A 24891-nucleotide genomic window follows, 5' to 3' on the forward strand; every position below is an offset into this window, starting at 1 on the left:
AAGAGAAAAAAATAACATGGGAATGCAACCAGGATGCATAAATTCACACTAACTGCAGACAGACTTCTCTACCCCTCTTGCTCAAATCAAATGCAGTCATTACATAATTGAACGCTGCTTTAAGTGCTTTTCATATAGGAAAGCAAAGGAGAGATAACAGTTTGTCCAAGTATGGGCTTAGAGCTCTGTTTTCATCACTGAAGATAGATTTTGGATTTTACTATGGATGGATGTACAATTCCATTCAGTAGACTGCTATATCCTAAATAACTATTTTTTGGTTTGTGAGTTTGTGAAATTTTGATGTCTTATAGTTGCTCTGCTTTTTAGTATTGCAGATTATTTTTCCTTTTCCTGTTCACTGCAGGAAACAGACCTGGTCCCAGGGAGAACAGGGATGTAACACCGTCGCAGGACACACACAAGTGCATCCCATGGCATCTCAGGCTCCCCAGACAGCATTAGTGTTAAAGTGCATATTTAGAAAGAATAACCAGTTTGGTTGTTTGTTTCCTGAGGAATCTGGCCTGGTGCTGCAGAAAGGGAGCTTCTGGGGTGCCCTTGCACATCTGTGAACAGTACACGTGTGTTCAGCACAGGTGTGCACATATCCCAGAATTCTCTGACAATCTGGGCATTTTCTAATCAGCAGCATCTGCTGGTATTTAATTCTGATCCACTCCCTGCAAAACGCAGTAAATAACCTGCCCCAGCCTCAGCAAGCAGCACAGTTATTCCTCCACCTGTGTGATCTCTTCTGTCACTGAGGAAATGTGGCCTCGTGGAGCTAAATCATGTGTTGATGGGAGGTGATCCATCTTAGGGCGGGGGATCGATATCTCCGGCACGGAGACAGAAATCCACTTGGGATGTATAAAACCCCCCTGTCCAAATGTCATTTCATCAAGGGCTGTCAGAGGTGAACACCCCTGGCTGTGTCCAACAGGGGTGAGCCTGTGGTTGCAGCCCACAGGAGGAGGAGGGGCTGATGATGAATTTTGGTTCAAGCTAATGATTCCTTCAGCTGTGTCTGGGGGATTGATGTGGTAAAACTAAGAGTCTTAATCTGGCTGGTAAACACTGAGAAATCCAAAAGAAAAAAAAAACAAAACAGCAATGAGGGGTTTGAGGCTTTAACCCCTGGCATGGAGAACACCTTTGCTCCCAGATCCCCTCTTCCACCTCCACATCTGTGGGTGCCCCAGCAGCTCCAGCTCCAGCCTGACCCTCCCAACCCCGTCCTGGCATGGGGGGACCTTGTCCCCCACGTGGTGACTCACTCTGTCCAGTGGCTGGAGGGGACGTAGCAGAACATGAGGCGCCGTATGTGGTAAGGGAGCCAGCAGACCACGAAGGCGATCACCACAGCACCTGCAGGGTATGGAAAAAAACCCCATTGCTTTGTGAGCAATTTATCATCAGGGTGAAAAAGGGACCTGTCTGCGTGGGTTTTACTGCTGTAAACTGTTTTCCTAAAGCCCAAGTTGTTCTCCTGTTGCCGTTGTGCAAAGAATTTAATAACCCCGAGGGACAATCAGCCTGCAAAATCAAGCATAACAGGAGTAATAGAACACAGCAAAAGCACTGGGGCAGCAGCGTGGTGAATGACGGAAGGTGCAGATGAAGGACTGGTTCGGATGCCTGGCTCAGACACCAGCTTAAATGAAACTCTATTCACGTCTGTCCCCTGTGTTTCATGCCCCTGTAGCACTGGCTATCTTGTCCAAAGTACTCATAGAGACAGTTAGTGTGTGTTTTTCATCCAGGTAGACAGAGAGCCAGGGACATGATAATCCCATTAGCTTGTTACATGGAGCCACTGGCTGCAGTCCCCACGGTGCTGAGGATCATTAAACAGCCTCAGGAGCTCTTTCTGGTGGCAGGGCTCGTCCTTTTGTTCTACGTTTGTGCAATACCTGAGATTACAACATGTTTTGGGTCTGGATTTTGCCATAATACAAATGATTCATTAAAGGGTAAGCAGAGAAAGACACTGGTTTTTTTCCTTTCCAGATTCTAGCTGAGGGATGTCAAAGAATGCAAACAAAATGCAACAAATCTGAAGGGTAAAAGTGCTGTTGATAGAGTGCATTTGTCAGTCTGGATTAAAAAGGAGACATATCAGACAATCAAGAGAAAGATTTGTTTCCTTTTTTAATATACACTTCAACCTCTGTATGGAACAACAGGATCCTGGCAGAATCCTAGCAGGAAATAAAGAAATTTCAGTTAAAACATAACACAATAAAAGGCAAGAAGAAAATATAATAATTAAGGTAATTTTTTATCCCAAATTTGCTCTGCGGACAACAAGGGCTGCATAACTCTTGTCCTCTTTGTGACCTGTAATGGCCTGGGAAGCAGCAAAGCTCTCCTGCAGAGTGAGGTACCACAAGTGCAATGTGGATTTGGCACGTGGAGCCAAAGGCTGCTTTTCCTTCTGCCTTGGGATTCAAAATATTTATGTGGATATGTCGGCAACCCAGACTCTGTCATCCCTCAGGGACTGTGCTGTAGCTCATGGAGAAGATGTGCAGAAGGTGTGCTTCCCTCAAAGAGTGCAGTCCAGGAGGAACAAGTCAGGCTGTGGTCACATCTCCCCATCAGCCAAGAGACAAAGGGGAGGCTTTAGTAGCGGAGTGGGGAGGGAAGAGCCTGTGCCCTATTTTTGTGGGTGTCATCATTAGTCGAGTCACTGCCTAATTTGTACAGAAATTAAATGATTCCTTGTGCCCAGCTCCATAATCACAGCCCTACTTCAATGCCATGTGCTCCCCCTCTTATTAAACACATAACTTACAAAGGAGAGGGTTCTATTCCTTTAGCACCAGCCTGCATGATGTATGACAGCATCTTCCAAGAATGCTGCAAAAGCCATTTATTCAATAAAGATTTAGGCAACTGAAGGGACATGTTTTGGAAAGAAGGGTCTGGTTTTATTCTCTTGTCCAAGTGAATGTGTTTTTTCAAACTGAGTATTTTTGGCTGCTCTATGGCCATAGTGATCACAGATGTAATTCATCATCAGACAGCCTGCAGCCCCTCAGATGGCATCAAGTGAATGAATTTGATCTGTGCCTGATCCTTCCCTGAGGAGCTTTGATGGAACTGACTGGGAGAGGCCCTACATGATGTGTGGCACAGGAGAGGTAAGAAGATCCACTGGGAAGCTCGATGGGAGCGTGGATGCTTGCCTTGCTCTTTCACACTTCTGAGCACCTGCTTTTGACCACCTCCAGAAATTAATTTCTCTGTTGGATAGACCTTTGGTTTGCCCTGGATGGAGCAGTCCCACCATGATTCTCCAGGAGGTCCCTTCCAGAGGCCACAGGAGAAGCAACACTCTCCAGCCTCTCCTCCTCCACCATCAGCCTCGGGACAACAGGAACGAGCCAACATCACAGCTCCAGCCCATCTGGTTTCCCAGCATCTGCACAGGATTAGCTGCATTTTCAGGCTGTGAAAGCAGCTTCCCAAATGGCTCCAAACACAAGTTCATTCAGGCACATCATAATTTTTGCAAAAATCTCCATGCACTGGCACTCTCAGCTGCTCACCCCTGCGGGCAGCTCCTTAAGAACGGCAGGATCCGGATTCTTTCTACAGCCAGTTTTAAGAATCTCACACATCTGCCTCTTAAATTTACCAACACGTTAAATGAAAGTGGTTTTGTCCTGGTTAACGATCTCTGCTTCTGTTGCTCAGGCAATGCTGTGCCAAATAATACGAAGGCAGGGATCTATAGCAGCAAAAACACATATTGAGAGAAATATCTGCTTAACCTCAGCAATTAAGTAATCTGTGGTAATTCTGTAATATCACATCCAATCACTCTGCAATTAAAATTCTATTAAACATGTAGCAAAGTGCACTGGAGACACTTAAGGTCTGATTTGGAAGTTCCCAGCTGGGTAACACACTTGCAGTTTTGTGCCACGCAGATTAGGAGAACCTGACCTGTATTTGTCACCCTTAATCCTTATGTTTCCATATTATCATACAAGGGATCAAGGAGAATTAGGGTGACAATCCTGCCCTCTTGGGTTCCCTCCCCAGGGAGGAATGTGAAATGTGGGAATGTGTTAGCTTTAATCTAATACAGAATAAAAGTGTCCTTTTCTCCCACATACCTGGGGCCTTTTGCTGCTGTTTTCTTCCTCCCTGAGCACATACCTATCAATGTGGAAGAGCTGTAAGACAAATGATGGGCAAAGTGGCTGCCAAAATTAATTTTTATTATTGTTATCAGCTCCTTGGATGTGTTCTCCATCATCAAAAGCTTGACACAGGGGTTTTTTTGGTGGAGTAAAATGGATCAGGTCAGCCTGCTAGAGCTGAGCACTGCAGGGGAAGAATTCAACCCAGTGTGTGATGAGGTGACTGTCTAGGATGGTGTTTGTGAGGTCGGAGATCTCCTGCCTTTATTTTTTGAACTAAAAAAACCCAAGACCCATCCCTCACTGCTAGTTAATTCAATGAGGTTTTAATAGGAGCAAGAGCTGTTCCATGAACTTCTGATATTTCCCATATTAGAGCAAAGGAGATGCCAAACCCCAGGGCTGGGGAGCGGAGAGAGGGCCCCAGGAAGGTGACTCTAGTGTGCTGTGGGTGCCAGGGAATGATCCTTCCACCAATATATTTTCATTTCCCTTCTAAATCAAACTACCAATTCAAATGTGTATTAAACCCTGGATTATTGCATCCTGTGTCTTTCTATTTTGCCTTATAATTCTCTGCCTGTTTGAACTGCATCCCAAGGAAGAAGGGGAGAGGAAGGAGGAGCAGCAAGGGACAAGCTCTGGCTTGTTTATCCTGCAGGAAGTCCTGCAGAAGGAACCATCAATTATGAGTGACAGCTTCTTCATTGAGCAAAAGAAAATTTAAACTGTGCCAGTTTTGATTTTCAGACTAAACTGGATGTGGAAGTAATCCTAGAAGTTAAATTGTATTAGTTCACACTGAGTATTTTATTTTACCCTGTGTGTATCCTGGGAGACAGCCCTTCTCCAGGACCAATGTCTCAGAACACCCACGCTGGGTCAGCATGAGCAGGGGGCAATTTATCATGTGTAAGAAAACCACAGCAAGTGCTTGGTGGATGGTTTGACTGAGCACAGGAGCAATGCTCAGGAGGGATTTTCATCCCCCTGTCCCTTCTCTGGGGCCATCTGAGGCTTGGAGTGACTCAGAGCACTGAGACACTGGTGGGTACGGTGCCGCTCCTGCTGACTCACACGGGACCCCAGGGATCTGCTGCAGTACAAAAAAGCACTTGGCTGGTGTTTTCCTCCTCACTTCATCTCTTCTATCCCCTCTGGGGTTGTGCTGAGTCACAGTCCTGTGCCTCCACGGTGGCCCTCAGTGAGGGTATCCCTCTGTCCCCTTCTCCTGTCTCTCCAGGAGAGGCAGAAAACAGTTGCTGCTCCTTCTTACAACCAGCTCTGCTGTTCCTAAGGCCTCGAGAGAAGTTCAGATCCATCTTTCTTTGATGGTTTTGTTCAGATTATTTCGGCCAATTTACTTATTTTTCTCTGCATTTCACAGGGAGCTGAGACACACAGGGATGGGGAACAGCACCGTGGAATTCCTGGGCAAAGGCAGGAGCTGTTTTGGGATGTACTGACCCAGCTGAACCACAGCTCTCAGCCTTTTCTGTCTTTCAGCTCATCAGGGCCATGTGTCTCCAACACTGCCCAAGGGACACACACACACCAGCTGGTACTAATAAGGTGTATGGCAGGTTATGGAGGCTCATGTCAGGGTAATCCTGATTTTTGGAGAAACAATCCTTGTATACTCCAAGCTCCCAGTTTTTTTATACTTATTTAGTCAATGCCATTACAAGAGAACCTCCCTCAAAGTGCTGTTTGATATGAGAGGTGGTTAAAACTGGGCCACGTGTAGACACAGCTGGCACTGCCAAGTTAAACCTCAAGGCACTGTTTATGTTAACATGATGTTCTTCTACCTGACAGGCCGTAGGCAATATTTATATCAGTGGGCCCCAAAGCGGGGACTGCAGAGGCTGCAAGGATAGGTATGAGCCCAGTAAAATTAAAACCAATTATGTTGGTATTTGGGTCATAAGGCTCTGGAATAAAGGATTTCCATAAAAGTTGATATTACTGGCGGAGATTGGGAATCACCAGAATGCACCATGAGTGCTCAGGAGAGCAAAGAAAAAGAATCTGGAAATAGCAATGAGCCTGGGGAACCCTCAGCTCCTTTAGACACCACTGAAAGCACACATCATTTGTTGGATACAATCCCCCAGTGCTTTGGAATATATTATTGATAAGTGTAAACATTAGATTTGATTCTTTAATTTCTATTTCCAGCATATTTCCTACTTTTTTTTCTTCTGTTGGTGGACTGTCTCTTTTTTGGATTGATGGGTAGACGATGCTATCTTGCTTGAAAGGAGCCATGTTCCCCTAAGTACTTCTTTACTAGTGAAAGTGAGACAGCACACTTAATGGAAAAAACTTTTGGCATGCAAAATCAACATATTTTACTCAGACTATATTCTCCAGTCCTGATTTTCAATGGCTTCAGATGACAGATTTGAAAACAGATGTGAATTCCTGCCCCAGCTCATGCTGCTGGTTAAATCGTGCCCTGGCACCACTTTCATCCATCAGGAGCAAGGCAGAAAATACTGGTTAGAACTGGCCCAAGAACAGGCTCTGTAAAGCAGCACATCTGCTGTCCCAGTGCAAACTGGGGTCTCTTCCCAAGTTTCCTTCTAAGACAATTACTTTTTTGAAAATTAAAGAAGAAGTTTCCTGATTTAATTTAAACTTCATTCATGCCATTCCCCCTGGGAATGTCTGGATGTTTGGAGGAGAAGGAAGAAGGAAGGAAGAAAATTTCCCCTTTGGAAGATATGTAAGGGCTCCCGTCTTCTCCTCACCAGGTTCAAGGCTCTTTCTTTTTTGGTAAGATCAGGTATAACCCCAACTGGCTTCCTCTGCAGCCCCTTTCTTCTTTCCCTGCCAGTTTTAAGTTTCATATCTCCTTCATTCCTCCCAAAGGGTCCCTGGAGCTGTGTTCACTGCGTGCTTCTACACTGGCTAACGGTCCTGGCCAGACCTTATGTTTAAAAAACACATTAGTTAACTTTTCAAACACTCACATTGTCAAGGTTTAACACCTGGAAAATCTGCTTGCAGGGCATGACTGGTCTTGGAAATGTCTGCAGAGATGGAGCCACAAAAGCCTGCATCCCAGCAGGAAAGCTGTGACAGCCCAAGCTGTGGTGCCAGCAAAGGGAGAGGGGAAAAAAAGAGTCTCCCTGCCCCCCCCCCTTTTTTGCTCCTTGGATGGTGTTTATAGAGCGCTCCAATTCTTCTTCTTATGTCACTTGGCAGGCTGTAAAGTAAACCTACAAGTATAAACATCTCTGGGAAATATATACAACTGTTAAATAGGTAATTTATCCTCCCAAATTTCAGTGTGACGCTTCAGCTGTAAAACTCAGCTTCCACTCATGCTTAATGCCATGGGGGTTTTGCTGAACTCCACTTGGAGTTGCTCATGTCTTTTGTTAGAGTTACAAACTGCCGTGAATTTTGTTCCTTTCTTGCAAAAGATATTATTCCTGAATAAATAAATTTGTTTCCCTTAGAATATAGGAATTATGAAACACATCTGTTTGAGGATTTTTAGACTGGTGGTGTTCTGTGTATTGTGGCTGCAAAGTATGAGCTATTTACTATTCCTGTTTGTAGGATGCTTATACTAAATCTCATGGTAATATTCTCCTTCTGAAATGGGTAACTCAGACTTGCAGCACCAGTGAGGAGAAAGGAATGAATTCTTCAAAGTATTTGTTCAGAAGGGGAATTATTAATGCACAAATTAATGAAATACATGGATACATCATTAATTCCTGGCCTTGTCTTGTATTACTTGAAGAGATGCAGAGACCCCAAAATCATCATTTAAAAATTCATAGATATTCAGTAAAAAAACGTGGTTTGACTTCATCTGCTAAAAAGCATTTTACTGAGGCATCACCCAGCCAGCTGTGGGAGACTGAAGGATATTCTTTTAATTGGTTAAACCTCTAAGTGCTTTATAATTGCTTTCACTAAGCAGCTTCTGTAACAGAGCAAATGTTACCTGCAACTGATTACATTTTAATAGGCTTAGCCAGCGTCCATCCAGGGACATGTAAAGCCTCCCCTTGATGTCCATCAATTTGTCTCAACATCGTTATCAGAGCTCAGCTGTGCTATTCAATAACTCCTTCCCTCCATCCATGTGGGAACTCATCTGACAGGCACCTGGGAGGTGCTGAGGGCTGCTGGGAGGAGAACGGGCTCCAGGCAGGTGTGTTGGTGGGGGTATAAATCCATGTCATAAAACCGACCCCTTTCAAGAAGATATTTTGGCTGAACAGCACTTCCATCCTGAGCCAACCTCAAATACACCTTGATTTTTGAGCAGCTGTTTGGAATGTGATGAGGTGCAGAAGGTTTATATGGCTTTCTATGTCTGCATATGGAATGCAATGGCCTGAGAGAGTAAATGAGGTTTTACCCACTGAAGGCTGCTTGTTGGATGGAATTCCTCTCCTGTGAGGAACAGCTAAGAAAATAGGGGTTGTTCTGCCTGGAGAAGAGAAGGCTTCAGGAAGACCTTTTTGTAGCCTTCCAGTACCTGAAGGGGCTCTGAGAAGGCTGGAGAGGAACTTTGGACAAGGGCATGGAGTGACAGGACAAGGGGGAATGGCTTCAAACTGGAAGAGGAAAGGGTTAGACCAGAAGAAATTCTTCCCTGTGAGGGTGGTGAGGCCCTGGCACAGGTTGCCTGGAGAAGCTGTGGATGCCTCATCCTTGGAAGTGTTCAAAGCCAGGTTGGATGGGGCCCTGAGCAACTTGGTCTAATGGAAGGCGTCCCTGCCCATAGCAGGGTATTGCAATAAGATGGTCTTTAAGGTCCCTTCCAGCCCAAACCATTCTGTGATTCTATGATTGCTCTGTTGGGTGTGTGTGCATGTGAGTGTTTAAGAATTATTTAGAATTTTATCAAATTATTGGCATATCAGGCTACGCAAACAGAGAATATTCAACTTTCTGTGAAGCATCACACAGCTCTGAGACACTCAGCATCCCAGGACTGTAATATAGCCAAGGAATAATAATACAAATTGGAGGTGGTTTATAGCTGGAGAAATGGAAGGAATTGGATGGAGGAAGGAAAGTGTGAAATCTCTTGATGTGAGGTATTTTTAACAGCAGAACTGGCTGCCCTGTTATCTTCATAAAAGAGCTGGGAAGCTGCCAGTGCCTGCAACTCACTGAATTTGGATCCTCACACCTGATGAACATTGACAGCAGAGAGGGAACTACAATCAGGAATCATATACTTACTGAATTAATGAGGTGGCTTCCAGGCAACAGGGCTGACACATGACCACTCTCATCCTCACCCTGATCCCGATCACCCTCATTATTTTATAGATGATTAAAGTCAGAAACAGCCAAGAAAATACAGAAATGCTACCAAAGAGGAAGAAAATGATGTTGTGGATGTTTCGAATGAAGCTGTTAGTCTGATCACCTTCAGCTCCTGTTTCAGTGTAAACAAATACCTACTCTCAGTATGTTTGGAGCAAGAAAGTTTTTTTCTGCTCTGATCTCATCCAACAGCTCTGCACACCATGAGCTGCAAAAATTTCTTTTTTAAGCACTAGTTTTACAAGTTCGGAAACATTTCACCATTAATCCAAAGTCAGCCTCTTTGTTCTTCAGGCCAAAGTTCACTTTTGGAAATGGAAAATACTTTGACCCCTGTGAAGCTCTGATTTTGTGCCAACAGTTTTAATAGTGGGGACAAATGTCATTTTTCTTTTCCCATCCTCTTCCATAAATTAGCCTAGATCCTGTACATGGCTTTGGCTGCCATGGATGCCTGGATAAATCATGAGCATCCTTGTGTATTTTTTGCTACTTTTCTGACAGCTCACAAGCCTGGGTTATTAAAAAAAAAAAAAAGTCGTGAGGAAGGGATGACAAAAGTAAATGTGAATCAAGCACCTCCAGTAATCAAGTGCATCTGAAAAATGAGATGCAGCAGGATTTCACTCACATTTGGATAAAAAAAGCCTTTCTGCAGAGTGGAATGAATCACAGACAAAACTGAGCAAGGGTTTTTTCATCTGCTGGATCTTCCTCAGCACAGAAAAGCAACAAGCAGCCACCCTCTCACTGTCTTCCTAGCAGGGAGGGGAGCTCAATCCTGCTGCCAGGCTGGCCCTGCAGAGATGCAAAGATGCATGGAATATCTGGGCATCACTGCCTGGGGGCCCCATGGTGTGCCCTTTTGCACCATTTCAGGCTTCTCACTTTTGCCACCTGTTCTCAGCTTTTGCAGTACACAACAAAAGCAAAAATTTGTCTGAAGAAGAAGAGGAAAAAGAAAATTACACTCATTGATCAGAAAGAGAAGAGCTGTTTTTCAGTGCCTTGGAGGAGACGTAGACCTGTGGGCAAGGGATGCACTTCCACCACTGCCAAGCAATGCCAGGTGTAAGTTTAGGCTTCTCTCTTATTATTCATGAAGAGCTCTCTCTTCTTGATGATCAAAGAGTATACAATGCTGAAAGGAGAGAGAGGTGTGAGGTGTTGTAGCAAAGTGAGAAAAGGCAGCTTCTCACTTAATGGCAGCAGGCAGAAGTGTTAAGAAACAGAAAAGGATAGCATGGAGTTGAGACCTTGCAGGCTCTTAGCCAAAGCAAGGCTCCCTCCTCAACCCCCTGTGGATAACAGTTCACTGGGGTGCAAAGACAGTAAATAAACACGGTCCAACAAGATAATTATGGGGAATTTAATGATCCCTTTTCTCAGTAAGTGTTTCCCAGTGCAGTGTTCGAAGCTGGGATGCATGTGGTGGCTCATCTATGGTATGGGCATAAAGTGCTGTATGGGCTGCACCCCTTGTGAAAAACTGCTGGAAAAATCTCATGAAGGTTCTTGTAGCCTTCTCTAGGGATTTCTCTCCTTGTTGGAAATATGGCCCTGGGCAAAGCACTTCAGCTACCAAGATGCCCCCCCCCTGGAAGTGTTCAAGGCCAGGTTAGATGGGGCTCTGAGCAATCTGATCTAGTGGAAGGTGTCCCTGCCCATGGCAGGTGGTTTGGAACTAAGTGATTTTTATGATCCCTTCCAAACCAAACCATTCTAAACACCAGCCAGAAAGCTTTCTGCTAACAAACTCTCACCATATAATGTTTAAAACCAGTACAGACATACTTTGTTAGCTATTTTGGGTACTACTTTAGAACAGCTTTTGCTTTATCATCTATAAATTTAAGCTACCAGATTCTTTGGTCTTTTCCTCAGCTTATTTAGTCGAGCTGTCTAGTATTTTGCAAAACAGCTCAATTCCTGAGTGCAGAATCTTTTATTTAAGCTCTGCCTGAACCAAACCTCTGCAGAAAAACAACAGGAGTGAAGTGATTACATGCAAGGCTTAAGTTGCTATTGACCAGATCATTAAAATTCTGGTTTTGCTTTTTCAGAGAGTCTCTGCACGCGAACAGGTCTGTTCTTTACCTTTGCGAATCAAGAAGTGAAGGCAAAAGAAAAGGACGTTTTGAGGGAAAGCATTCACCGATTTCAGCTTGTTCCTGTCCGAATCACATTCACTCAGACCCCCCCGGCCCAGCCCCTCGCCCAAAGGAGCCCGTACTTACGCAGGACCCTCACGCCGTGTTTCAAGGCCTGCACGCGGCTGGGCTCCATGGACATGCTGAGCATCGTCTGCTGCCCGCCGATGGTGCACACCTGGTTCTCCTGGGCCGCCTGCTTGAACATGACAATGAGCTGGTTGGCGATGATGGTGTTGAGCACGGAGATGACGACCATGGGGAACACGAAGGAGATGAAGGTGTTGACCTGCAGGGGAGAGACGCGGCACTGTCAGGGGATGAGAAGGATCAGCGGGACAGGAGGTAGTATCAGTTCCTGGCCTGGATCAGGAACAGTGTGGCCAGCGGGACCAGGGAAGTGATTCTTCCCCTGTACTCAGTGCAAGTGAGGCCACACCTTGAGTGCCATGTCCGGTTCTGGGGCCCTCAGTTCAGGAAGGACATTGAGGTGCTGGAGGAGGTCCAGAGAAGAGCAACAAGGCTGGTGAAAGGACTGGAGTACAAGTCCTATGAGGAGAGGCTGAGGGAGCTGGGGTTGTTTAGCCTGGAGAAGAGGAGGCTCAGGGGAGACCTCATCACTCTCTACAACTCCCCAGTAGAAGGGTGTAGCCAGGTGAGGGTCAGCCTCTTCTCCCAGGAACCAGCAGTAGAACAAGAGGGTACGATCTTAAGCTCTGCCAGGGCAAGTTTAGGTTAGATATCAGGAAGAAATTATTTACAAAGAGAGTAATCAGACATTGGAATGGGCTGCTCAGAGAGGTGGTGAATTCACCAGCCCTGGAGGTGTTTCAAGTAAGACTGGATGTGGCATCAGTGCCATGGGCTGGGAACCACAGTGGGGTTGGATCAAGGGTTGGACTTGATGATCTTGGAGGTCTTTTCCAACCCAGCTGATTCTGTGATTCTATGGTTCTAGTGTTTTAATTTCTCAAAGCAATGGAGGAACAGCCTGTAGCAGAAATCTTTCCCTTCCTCTTACTCAGCTGGTTTTGGCTTTTGAAGGTTTATTGCGCAGAGGGAAAACTCAAACATCACTGACGCATGTTCTTTCATGTGGGTCAACACTCAAAAAAGGCAAATTCATTCACATCCAATTACATTCTTTTCCCTTTTCAGCGCAGTTCATTGCCTGAAATGTCTCAACTGAAACATGCCATTGATCTTCCCATCTCACAAACAGCAGGATGCTGCTTAGCTTTCATCATGCGTACCATGACTTCTAAATAACAGTGTGTTATTGTCTTTTCTGCTGCATTATGAGCACTCCTTGTGATCTTCTTAACTTTCATTTTTTTTTGTGTTCTGTCCTTTCGTTGTAGATTTAATGACAGCATTTTGTTATCTCGTAACTAAGTTATCCAATAAACCTTGTTCCTTAGAGGATTAAAATTGATCAGAATAAACAAGTGGAAGTTGTAATGTTTTTAGTACAAATTATTTGATTACTACGGTTTTGATAAAATTAAATGGAGGATCAAATTAAACAGTGATTGAATCAAGTAGAAGTCACTGTTCATGTCAAATGCAGCAAAGCTTTGTGAGGGCCTTTTGGGCTGCCTAGAAACCTCAATGGAACTGGGCTTGACAAATGGCAGTCCAGGGAAATACAGGCATGTGTAGGATTTGCCTACACATCTGTGGCAAAGCTGCCATGGTGGGATGGTGAGCTGCTCTGCTGACCCCAGGGGCTCATCCTCTCTGCTGTACAGCTCAGAAGGAGACTTAACACATCACTCAGATGAGTGTGGGACAAATCAAAAGCCCTTTAAATATTTGAAATTTCAAAATATTGGCGAGAATAAAACTGTGCTGCAAATTGCTGTCGAAGCAATTGTATTAAAAGTGATAAAATGACAGAAAGATAAAACTACCAAACTCAAGAGGGAATTTGCCTGGTGGTAGGGCTCCAGAGCATTCTGACTTCTTCCCCAAGCCACTTATCTTGCACCTCAGTGATCTAAACCACAGAAGCAACCCTGCACTGCAAGCCAACACCAGGAACCCTCCTCAGACTGCAAAACCTCATCTACAGACTAGTGCTCCATCTGCTCGGTTGGAGACAACCCCTCTCCACCCACCCACCCCTGCTGGCCCATCTCCAGAGTGGACAAGATTTGCTGTACACCCAGTGTCTAGTGCAGATTTGTGCTCTCTTTGCTCTGGAGGGATTCAGAAATGCCAGAGGTGAACAGAAACAATCCACCCACAGTCCCAAGATGCTACAGGGGATCTGTGAAAGAAAGAAGAAGCACATAAGCATATGGGAGCAGGTGCACTGGCAATCAGAAGCATTTCAGTTTCTCTGTCCATAAATTTGAAGATGCCACCCCTCTTTAGGTGGAGACAGGCTGTGTTGTTGTTGCCAAAGTTTTCTTTAGATGGATGAAGTGTCCCTACAGCTTTGTGCTTTGGATCTCACTGTGTTAAGCAAAAGTACCAGCTGGGTTTTGTCTCTGGCAACCCACATGGTGAGAACATCTTCTCTCCTCTAATAATAGAGCTCCTCTGGACTGAGTGAATTCCTAGATACACCCCACTATTACAAGCTGTTAATGACCTCTTTTGTTAAATATAAAGCAGTTTTCTAAGCTTCCAAAAGATCTCACAGCCTCCTTCGTATAATGAAGAGTTATCTTCTGGAGTCCTGTCCACAGGCTAAGACAGATTATTAAGCAGTAAGGACCAACTTCGCAGCTGGTACAAAATAAGAGAGTAATTTGTGTTTGTGAAGAATCTTCTTGGTTAACTTAACCTTCATGATGCACCTGGGATGAGCTGGTGCACACAGGGGTAAAATAACTTGCTCAGACTTACCAGGTCAGACTAAGAAATGAGCCCTGCAGTTCTCACTCTTATTTCTGTGGCTTCAGCTGCCAAATGCCTTTCTTTCTCACTGCTGAGCAATGTTTGCACATCAGCAAAATGCAGCACTTAACTCTGTAAATGCTTTGCTTTGTTACACGAGACTCAGAGTTTACTGGTTTTCATTCAAAAAACTTTGCCCTAGCTATAAATTAGTCTTGCTTAATATAATTTTGCAGAACTCAGAAAGTCTTTCCTGAGCTTTCTTAAAAGCCTTGATTCATTCCATAATTGCACTGAGAAATCTTTAAGGAGCTTGGGAAGTTCTCTGGAATAGCATTGACTTTCCCTCTTATGAATTGATACAGTAAAAGTGTGAATATTGCATACTTTCTATCAAAGACTATATTTAAAGATTTTTACCCTGTCTTGATTTGTACCAAAACTCTCATATAGTTAAAAAAAAAAAAATCAATATTTTCCCCAGTAGCAGAATGCTTTAATTTGTTGAAAGAATTATTTACAAACACAAACTCCTGAGGGCCATAAAGACTAGAAAAGCCAATTCTGCTCCTGCAAACCCCTTGTATTTCACGTTTTTCTGCTGAGCTGCTTGCTGGTCTGCATGAGCCCAGACCCCAGCACACTGTGCACATCAATGCAGCAACACTTCATTTTAGGTGACTTTGCACACTGCTGGAGCTGGTGCCTCAAACAACTCTTCAAAGTCAGGGGAAAATTTCCCACTTACTCAAGGGGAACTGGTCTGGGATCTCAGGACTACATTTGCAAAAGCTCGGGAGCAGGAAGACTTGTGGAGGTGTTTAATGGGATTTTTTACAGTGTCTCCTAACATCAGTGGACTAAGGTGGCCACAGCTGTCAGTGAACACCCATGGGAGCCTTTGGGTCCTTACGTATGTTTACAGATCACTTTGGCCCCAGGAAGGAGGATTTAGGCAGTGTGCAGGCTCATGTTTGACCTGAAAGTCTCAGGCTTTAGGTTGGCTTGCCATGGAAAGGACAGTCTGTGTGGTGCTGGATCTACACTAATTCTGTGTTCAGGGTTGTTTGGATGCACAGGCAGAGGGGTCTGGCCTCGTCTTTGCCCTATCCAAGCACAGTTCAGTCTGATTCTGCTCCCCCTCAAAACTGATGTGTTTGCATCAGTGTGAACCCACCAGTCCCATGGTCTCTGCCCAGCACCATGATGGGCATGGCCGTGCAGAATGAGCTCAGTGCAGAAGCCTAAAGCTGTGCATGTGAGGGCTTAGCACTGGCTGCTCTCTAGTCTAAAAAAAAACCCCAACACCACAAACCCCATGACTGAGTGCTAAATCCTCATTAAAAAAAAAAAAGAAGAAAATCCAATACTACAATATTTGCCACTGGCAGGACAGAATGAAACACTAACCCACTTCCATGCTGCTGTCACTCCTGTAATCAGTGCAATCCTAAATGCCGTTCAAGCACCAGTCTGGCAGCATCTGTGGGATGGGATTAGTCCTCAGGACCAAATTGTGTTTTGTCTCGTACAGAACAGCAACCTTCCCTTCCAGCACTGTCTGAGCAGTGAGAGCCAGAGACCTGAATCATTTTTCTCCAGCTGCCCCATCTTAGTGGCCGTGGGGGTCCTGCCCTACCCAGGTACGGAGCCTTCCTGGCTCTCTAATGATGCACTATTAGTGCCAGCTTTCTCTTAGCCCTCTATTGCCAAAGGTGATTTTAAAATGAAATATGAATCATTAAAGTTATGCAGGGTTTTGCAGGACACGGGAGACAGAGCAGAGCTGGGCATGGGGCTTCATAAGCTTGTGGGAAATGGAAATTTATGGAAATTAAGTCAAACTCCTGGAAGGGAAAAAAATGCAGCTATCAGCCTCATAGTCAACTCAAAAAAATCAAACATTGCACAAGACTACAGAATTCAGCAAGATGTGAGTTTTCATCTTCCATTCAAACAGGAACATGGGAGAGACACAGGGGAAGGGACCAGAAAAACCAAGGGACCCAAAACCAGAACTCAGTTCTCAGGTTTGCAACTCTTCCTAAATCTTATGTACAGAAAACTGCTCCCCTGGCTCTGCCAAGCTTCATGCTGACGTGATTCACTTTAGTCACGTTGTCCCTCAAATTATTTGACTGTGTGGTTTCCCTGGGTTACCACTGAAAGCAGCCATCAGCTCACTCCAACCATGACGGAGACGGTGAGCACAGAACTTCTCACAGGGACTCCCCAGAGGGCTTAAACAAGTCCAGTAAATCAGAAGTTTAGTGCAGATTTATTCTTTTGTGCTCCAAGCTGACTTTTGGAGAAACACAGACTCGAAGACCACTTTGAAAGAAGAGGTTTTTCCATCCCTCCTACAAGCCCAGACTTTTGTCTTAGATGTATCTGAAGAGGAGGAGGGGAAAATTTACAAATATTACACCTGTTACAGGCATTTATGGACAACCATTGCTCCCAGCAAAACTCTATCACCTGAGCCACCTACAGCTGACTGTTCCCATGGTCCATCAGCACATGATTTTGGAGAGGCTGATGAGTGAGGCCTTGAAGCACTTAAGTGGTTAAAAGTAAAAAGTTAGGCTAAAGGCTCTTCTGGAGATAGAGTAGCAAATTCAACACTGGAAGTATTTGTGATAAAAACAGCCAAGAAAGAGAACTACTCATGATAATTGAAACAGTTTTGATGAGAAAATGTTCCATTATCGAGATTTATAAAAGATTTTTGAAAATGTGTCTTGTGTTTTCCCTCGTGCCTTTTTTCTAAATAAGTAAATAAAATCCCCTAGACCCAGTCACAGCAGCAGCACAGTTCCCATGGAGCAGCAGCCTGGATGCCCTGCCACCAGGAGCAAGGCCTCTGGAGTGGACATCAGGGGCAGCTAAGATTTAGGGATAATTTTAACCCTAGGTTTTGTGGCAGAGATCAGAGTTGTTCCCTTGTTGCCTGATAAATGAGGTGACAGCAGAGCCGAATCCTTGGTCTCTGTCACTGCAACCTCTCTGGAGACAAGGCCCCTTCTAGTAGTGAGCTGGGATGCTCAGAGCAATTTTTTCTCCCTTCCTCTTCAGGGTTGTGGGAAGGACAATTAAAATGGAGAGAAGTGTGGATGTTGGAGAGCTGGTAAAACCTCACCTGGTCTGACTAAGCTTCTCTCATACTTCATTTCCCTGCGACACACCTGGGGAATGTTGAGAGACGGTTGCAGCCTTTCCATGTTCTGCTGGGGAGGATTCTCAGTGCAGATGCTCTTGGAGAAATGCCTGGGGAAGTGGCTGAGAAACCCCAAAGGAGCAGAAAACTATCTCAGGAGGAGGTGTGTCCTTGCTGGTTTCCTGGAAGTGATGACGGAGATGACTGAGGGTGCAGTGCAATGTTTGATTCGTGGTTTTGAGCAAATCTATTAAACCACAGAGCTGCATTTTAACAATCTACCACATTCTGTTTCACCTCATTTCCAATGGAAATGGAAAGTAAATTATCCCCCCCCCCCAACTGGGGAGGCAGTATTGTTAGCATATGTCAATCAGGAAAGCACATTCTGCTACAACAACATTTGGCTGCCAAAAAATCTTATTTGACTAAATGTACTTTACAAAATTACTGGTTATTGCACTCAGTAGCCAGAATTAGCATTTTTTTAACCACCCAGTGGATAATTTCAATTGTTAATAAGCACAGTACTGCATTCCAGGATATGGCAATCTGCAGAAGACAAAGCAGGAAAGGGGAAGGTGCATCGTGTTGGGATGTCAAAGGGGGCATTTGGCAAAGGCACTCGCGTTTGATGTCCACAGGGTGTGTCTGACGAAAAATCCAAAGGCTTTTTTTCCCCCCCACTACATAAATTACCATCTAATTAAACCCTATTTTTGCATAGGTCTCCAGATTTCCGTGTAAAGTATCTCGTGGTTATCAGGTAAATACCATTCCTTAGATCCAATGGGGCAGGAGAGGTTTGTGTTTGTGAGTGATGGAAGAAAATAACCATTGATTTTGGAGCCAGTAACTGTTACAGGGAAAAATGTGGAAGCTGGAAAACTGCAGCCTACAAGGGAATTCAGCTCTTCTGGAATTTTTTGAGGGGACCTGTACTGCAGGGTATCAGTGCCAATATTTAGCTTGATTAAGTGCATCCTGGTATGGGAGCACAAATCCTGGATAAATAGGAACAGGGCCAAGTGCCAAAGCCTGTGTGTGGATCTGGAGCTCTAACAGTGTGTTCGAACAGGAGCTTGACCTTTCCTCGTTGCCAGTTTTAACTCAGGCAGGTTTGCCTGTCACGTTTTATTTCTGGTGGCTGCAATCTCCAACAGCCCTGACAGTGTGATACGGTGTGACACAGCTGTCACCCTTGGAGAGAGGCTGGTGACGTGGATGGGTGGCACTAGATGCCCTCACTTGGCAGTTGCATGAGGTGTGGTTGAATCCTACAATCCAGCAGGATGCCCTCACAGCACCAGACAGTGTGACACAAACCCCACTGCCCTGACACACAGAAGGACTGTCATCAGCTGGGTGAAGTGACCTTCCCATTGCCTCGTAATCAGGGGCAGTGTGCAAATATCTGTGTAGATCCAGGTGATAGGATATTATATCCCATTATTAGCTCAGTGGATAATCAAAGACAGGATACCAAAACCCAACAAATATTTTTCTCTTTAAAGCACCCTGAGAAATGGCTGCAAACCCCCCTGGATGTTATCTCATGGTATACCCTGTACCTCTTCTATCCAGCTAGAGGTGAGTACACATCCCATACATCTTCTCCAAGGAAACAGAATGTGGTTGTGTGAATTGCTCTAATCTCATCCCAAAGACCTCCCCTGTTCAACTCCAGGAGCTGTGGGTGCTCAGAGAGACTGAGGAGCACCTTCCCTCTGCCTCAGGGAGACCTTTTCAAAAGCGTTGAATATCAAACCCAGACATTTCAAAGAAAGGTTACGATGATGTGAGATGTTGTTGTCAGTCACAGGGGTCACACAGCCGAAGTGTGTGATCAGCTATGAATCACGGAGGCAAAGCTTGAAGCCAGGGCATGGCTGTATGGGAGCAGGGGGATGGATGGCAGTCACAAGCAGCTCAACCTCAGGGAGCTGGGGCAGTGATGTGTGTGTGAGCCTGATCTAAACATCAGCATGAGCAGGACACCAAATGGGTGTCATTCAGGGGGGGAAAAAAACAAAGAAAAGCCTGGAGCACAGGTGCATCCTGCCCAATCCATCACTGATTAAACAACTCAATAGGTTTTCCCGACCTCAGCCACAGGAGCTGGAATCAGCCAAATCTCTGTATTTCAGACCTCTGCAGGAGTCCCATTTTTATTCTGACTTTGGATGGGGTCTGGGAATGGGGGACTGCAGGTACCATTGCTTAGGTGAAGAAAGAGAGCAGACAACCATGAAGATAAATTATCAGATGGAGCTGATGGATGATCCCAAGTCACTGGTCTAGTTCCTGTCCCCATGATGCTGCTGCCCTGAAGCCATTAATGTCAATGAGACTGGAGCTCAATTAATTGCATGGCAAGGACATGTGAGCATCTGTTACTGACACATCCATTTGCTGGCCTTACTTACTATGGGAAAACCCCTTAAAAGACAACACAGAGGATAATGCAAAAGACTTGTACTTGAGCTCTGGCTGCTTGATGCTCTGAAGGTGTTTCTGGTTTTACATTGGTAGATACTTATATCAGAAGAAAATGCATGTTACTACAAGGCTCAGGGTGACAGCATGCACTGTTTGCAGTCTGTGCTGCACTTGGAGATCTACAAGGTGCAAGTACCTGCAACTTGGTGAAAAGCAGGACTCACTCAGTACGAAGTGGCAATGGGCAGTGCAGTGGTCCTCTCCTCTCTCTGTGCTGGCTGGATGCCTCTGGATCTGTCTCCAGCTGGATAACACCAGCCATGAATTCTTCCAAAGGGCTTAATTTAGCTCTAGCATTGAGATCAGAATGAGGATCTGCTTAAAGTCTGTTTTTATTAGCATTTTGTGCCTGCTGCATTCCTGGCTTCTCTCTTTAGATCCATGGTCACCACACAGAGAATAACCAGGCAGTGTGGATTAGGGTATTAAGAGTAACCAACGTGTAACATTTTCAAGCCTGTGTGTGGTCCCACGCTGATGAGCTATAATGGAAATGCAGAGCAGCTAATGATCTCGAGAAGTAGAGTTAATCACACACTCCACAGGAGTTAGTCAGATACAGAACAGATGGAAATAAATTGCACACAGACAAAAAAAATCCATCATATCTATGGCAAAAACATTCCACCAGCTTTCCCATTCATAAACTTCCCTCTTTGGAGAAAACATTTGTACATAGAAAACAACATCTGATGCAGAACAACTCAAATGGGCATCTTGCTCATGATGGGTTGGCAAAGATGTCAGAGCACTGAATAATGGTGTCATTCCTGAGTTTGACTGGATACCTGAAGGATCATTTAAGCTCAATTCTATGCATAGTTACAATCCTGTGGCCTAAAGTATTTTCAGATTTATCACAAGTAATAGCAAAAGGTATGATTCATCCATAAGTGATTTATATAAAGCTTATTGTCCCCAACTGTACACAAGGGTAACACCCAAGTATCGAAATCCCCAGGGACCTCAGACCTCCTCATTACCTCTCTAAATGCCAGAGAAACTACTTCATTGTAACTATTCTTAAGAGGAATATTCCTGCTTTCCTGATATTTGGCCAGCAATCTCAAACCTGAATAGTTCTGCTGATTCCAGACCCCAAAGAGAAAGAAAAGCTGTGAAATTCAGGAATCCTGGAAAAAACAGGCTGAAGAATGGGCAAATGAGAAGGCTTTAAGCCTTACCTCTGTGCACTGGAAATGCCATGTATATAATGGATATTCAGCTGTTTCACTTGATAAAACTGAAGGATAAATGTTTATTTAGAAAAATGAAAGAGTAAACCAGTAATGAAAAGAACCCAATCCCAAACAAAAAAAAAACAAAACAATGCAAATTCTCTCTAGGATTATGTTTGATGAAGATGATGATTTTGGGTCTTGTACATCTCTGTTCAGCTGATCTAGGGCCTCCTGCCACTGATTTAAGAAGGATAAGTGGAATAGACATTTGAAGGATTTTGGCACAGATTGGTTCCCACCTTCCTGTACCTGGTGAAGGACAATGGAAAAAGTGACAGAGCAACAGTGATGACCCTCCATCTTGTCATCATTAATCTGAAAGCTGCAAATCTTCCCCCTTTCCTCCTTCAGGAAATCTTCCTTCTTCATTTCCTGTGATTGGTACAGTGAGCTACAAGGTAAATTAATTCAATTTACCCAATTTTGTTTGCAAAAAAGAATAAAGTCAATTTGTATGCTGTCAGTTTGCTGGCCTCTGCCTTTCTCCTCAGATCTAGTTATCCATTGCACTATTTAGGGCAATATTTTTGGTTGAACAAAAACTCAGTGAATAATGTTCTTGATTTTCCCTTTGAACACGCAGATCTTTGTCACTATTTCCCTCTCACCCTCCCCAGCAGCTATATTCTACTGGAGGGGAAATAATACTTCAGCTTCAAATGACAGGTTGGAAATAAGCTTTACATAATTTACCAGTGCAGTTGGACTTCAGTTCTCACTATCTGCTGGTATTTTGGTTCCTACTTGTTTTCGCCAAAGGGATATTGCCCATCTCCTATCACAATATATTTGGGGTTCTCCAGTTCTGCTGCTTGTCAGCCCTCTAAATAATTTAATAAATGTTCATACAGTGCCTAATGGTCCTGACATCTGAGTAATCCTAATCCAGATTTTGCAGCTATTTTCTGTCTGTCCTCTTCCGTTTCTCCTTTCCCACCGAGAGTTGCACAAGCCATGGGAGCTCACGTGGTGGACATTCATCCAAAGAAAATGTCTCCATGGCTCAGGGCTTCCCATGGTGCAGGCTGATGCCTTCTGTTGAGTGTAGCTAATGATGTCCTTCTCCACCCAGAAAATCATCCTCTTTGCTGTGCTGTTGGGCACAACTGCAAGTGCTCAGCATATCTGACGCTCCTGCTCCTGCTCTGTGGGTTTTGCAGCCTGGGGTGGGTGTGGGAGGGGCAGCCCCCACAGCCTTAAGGAGAGCACAGACTGCACACGTGTCTGAGGGCTGTATCACCACATAAACAAATAACAGCAGCTGATTTTGTGAGCTAATATCCAGGTCCTTGGTTCTCTAACATGTCCCTTTTGATCCAGAATTCTTTGATTCCTGCTGGGGATAGTTGTTGTCATGAATGAGACTGTTATATGTGGATTCACTCACAGACAACATTAAAAAAAAAAATAAAAATCAAACCATGGTGACTGTCAGTTATCCCCCAGCTTTTATTGTTCTGGCAATACTGAGTCATTTTGCCCCTGGTAGTCAAAATGGAAGGCTTTTGCCTACATAGATATGAAATCACTCTCTTTCAGGAGCCTAATTAAAACAGTCTGTTTCACGAGTAAAATAAAGCCAAAGACACAAGCATGGGAGTAAAATAAGCAAAGATTTATGACTGTGAAGAGCAGTAAACAGTTAAATCAAGCGGTGCTTGCGTTCTTCCTTCCCACACTCTCTTGGTAGGTGGATCATGACAGAGGAAAATGTGGGTCTGTTTGGCTCACGTGGTGCCTGTCAGACTCCGGTTTTCCACATGGACTGTGGCAACACAGTGTCTGAGTACCAGCATGGAGGAGTTGGGTTCTGAGCTCCCCTTTTGCTGCTGGTGTCTGAGCCAGGCCCCATCCTGGGGCCAGAGGGTGGGTGGGCAAAGCTGCAGTGCCCCCACCCTCTGGCTTTTTGTGGGGAAAAAAATGAGGATGCAACCAGCAGCTGGGTGACAGGCGAGCACGCACTCCTCAGAGCGAGAGCTCAGGGTAATTAATAAACCAGCTCCATCTCCAGGATGATACTGAAGATTTAAGAAAGAGACTTTTTTATAAACCAGCCAGCAACTGCAGCCTTCAGCCTGATGCATGAGGCACACACTGCACAAGGATTCAAAGGAGGGTTAATTTAAAAAAAAAACCCAAACAAATGGAAAGAACAAATCATTCTCCTATTGAAAAACACACTGGCCCCAATTCTGGTTTTGCATTTCTGCCAGGTGAGGTGGAGGTACAAGAGGGTAATAGGTGTCTGAAAGACAAGTAACATCATGGCAAAAAAAAAAAATAAAATCTGTTGAAATACATCTCAGTATCAAATTTTCTGAAGCTTTTTGTAATATTTCGCATATGCTGAAAAGTATCATTAATATAGCTGGTAAAATAACAGCTTGTCTACTTAAAGTAATTAGTAGTTGACAATTGGGTTGAATTTTAAATCCATGAGGAGCTTTGGTTAGCACTAATAAATGTTGATTAAGGTAGCAATTAAAATCTTACAATCTCTCTGGGGGTCTGAACTTTAAAGCTGAAGTGTGGAACATTCCTCAGTTTACAGAGAAAATGCTTCAGTTCCTCCCCAAGTTGCTTTATTAGGCTGTTGCAGTGTGGATTTTCTGTCTTTTTCCTTTCTTCTGGGTTGTTGTTTTTTTTTTCTTTCCAGTTTATACAAATTAATTGCAGTCTAAAATAGTGCCCCACAGCCAAGGCAGCAACCAGCACCTCTCCTACTCTCACAGCTGAGCGACACAAAGGCTTTGGCACAGTGGTGACATTTAGCAGTGTGAGGTTTTAGCTTTCTCTCGAGTAATTTAATGCTGTAGGACCCTCTTGACATCCCTATTTCCATAGCAGTCTGTCCCAGGAGGCAGTACCTGTCCCTCTCCTCATCAGGCTTTGAAGTGGGCTGGAGAGATCTGCATCTCTCCTTCAAGATGTTCTGCTTTGGAAATGTAGCTGACCTCTCGAGCACAGGCGATGTCAAGTAGCACCGAGTGTGGGCTCATCTCTCCTGATTCTCTCCCCTACCGCTCTGAGAGACCCAACTATGCACCTCTTAATCAGGATGATTGGATGAGCTCCCAAGGAAACATGTAGGTAGTGTCTTGAGAAAGGACTAAAATTATCTCCCTTTGTTGCACTCGAGCAGCGTGACCAAGGCAAATCAAGAAGTGCATTTTGTTTATAGGCTTCTTTTACTCATTTAGGGACTATTCATGATTTAGGGACTTTACTGATTAAGGGACTATTGATGAAGGTCTCAGGTTCTTTGTGATCTTACTAAACTCGAGAAATCTCACTCACTTCCCTGCATTTTTCTATCTTTGAATTCAGAAAGCACATTTGTTTTCGTGGAGCACTTCCTTTATACTGGCCGAATCCTCTTGTGTTTTTCCCACTCTTGCATTGGGCAAGACATAAATTGAACACAAAAGCAGATTTGTCTTTATCACACACTAGCTGTGTGTCACCCACATTTCAACCCCCAGATTTTAAACTGAGTGCCAGTGGGAAAAAAATAGAAATACAATGTGAAATGA

General features: G+C 44.4%; 1 protein-coding gene across 1 annotated transcript in view; it reads right to left on the reverse strand.

Moving 5' to 3' along the window:
* The window catches only part of NTSR1 (neurotensin receptor 1), a 56434-nt gene that overhangs the window by 6001 nt on the left and 25542 nt on the right, over positions 1 to 24891 (reverse strand). Inside the window, exons 2-3 of the mRNA XM_064674073.1 lie at positions 11702 to 11903; positions 1281 to 1371 (exon numbers count right to left, since the gene is read on the reverse strand). Coding sequence (XP_064530143.1) covers positions 1281 to 1371; positions 11702 to 11903 — 293 coding nt within the window. The remainder of the gene's footprint in view (positions 1 to 1280; positions 1372 to 11701; positions 11904 to 24891) is intronic.

This window comes from Pseudopipra pipra, chromosome 17 (genome assembly GCF_036250125.1).
Source record: "Pseudopipra pipra isolate bDixPip1 chromosome 17, bDixPip1.hap1, whole genome shotgun sequence".
Taxonomy (NCBI): Eukaryota; Metazoa; Chordata; class Aves; order Passeriformes; family Pipridae; genus Pseudopipra; species Pseudopipra pipra.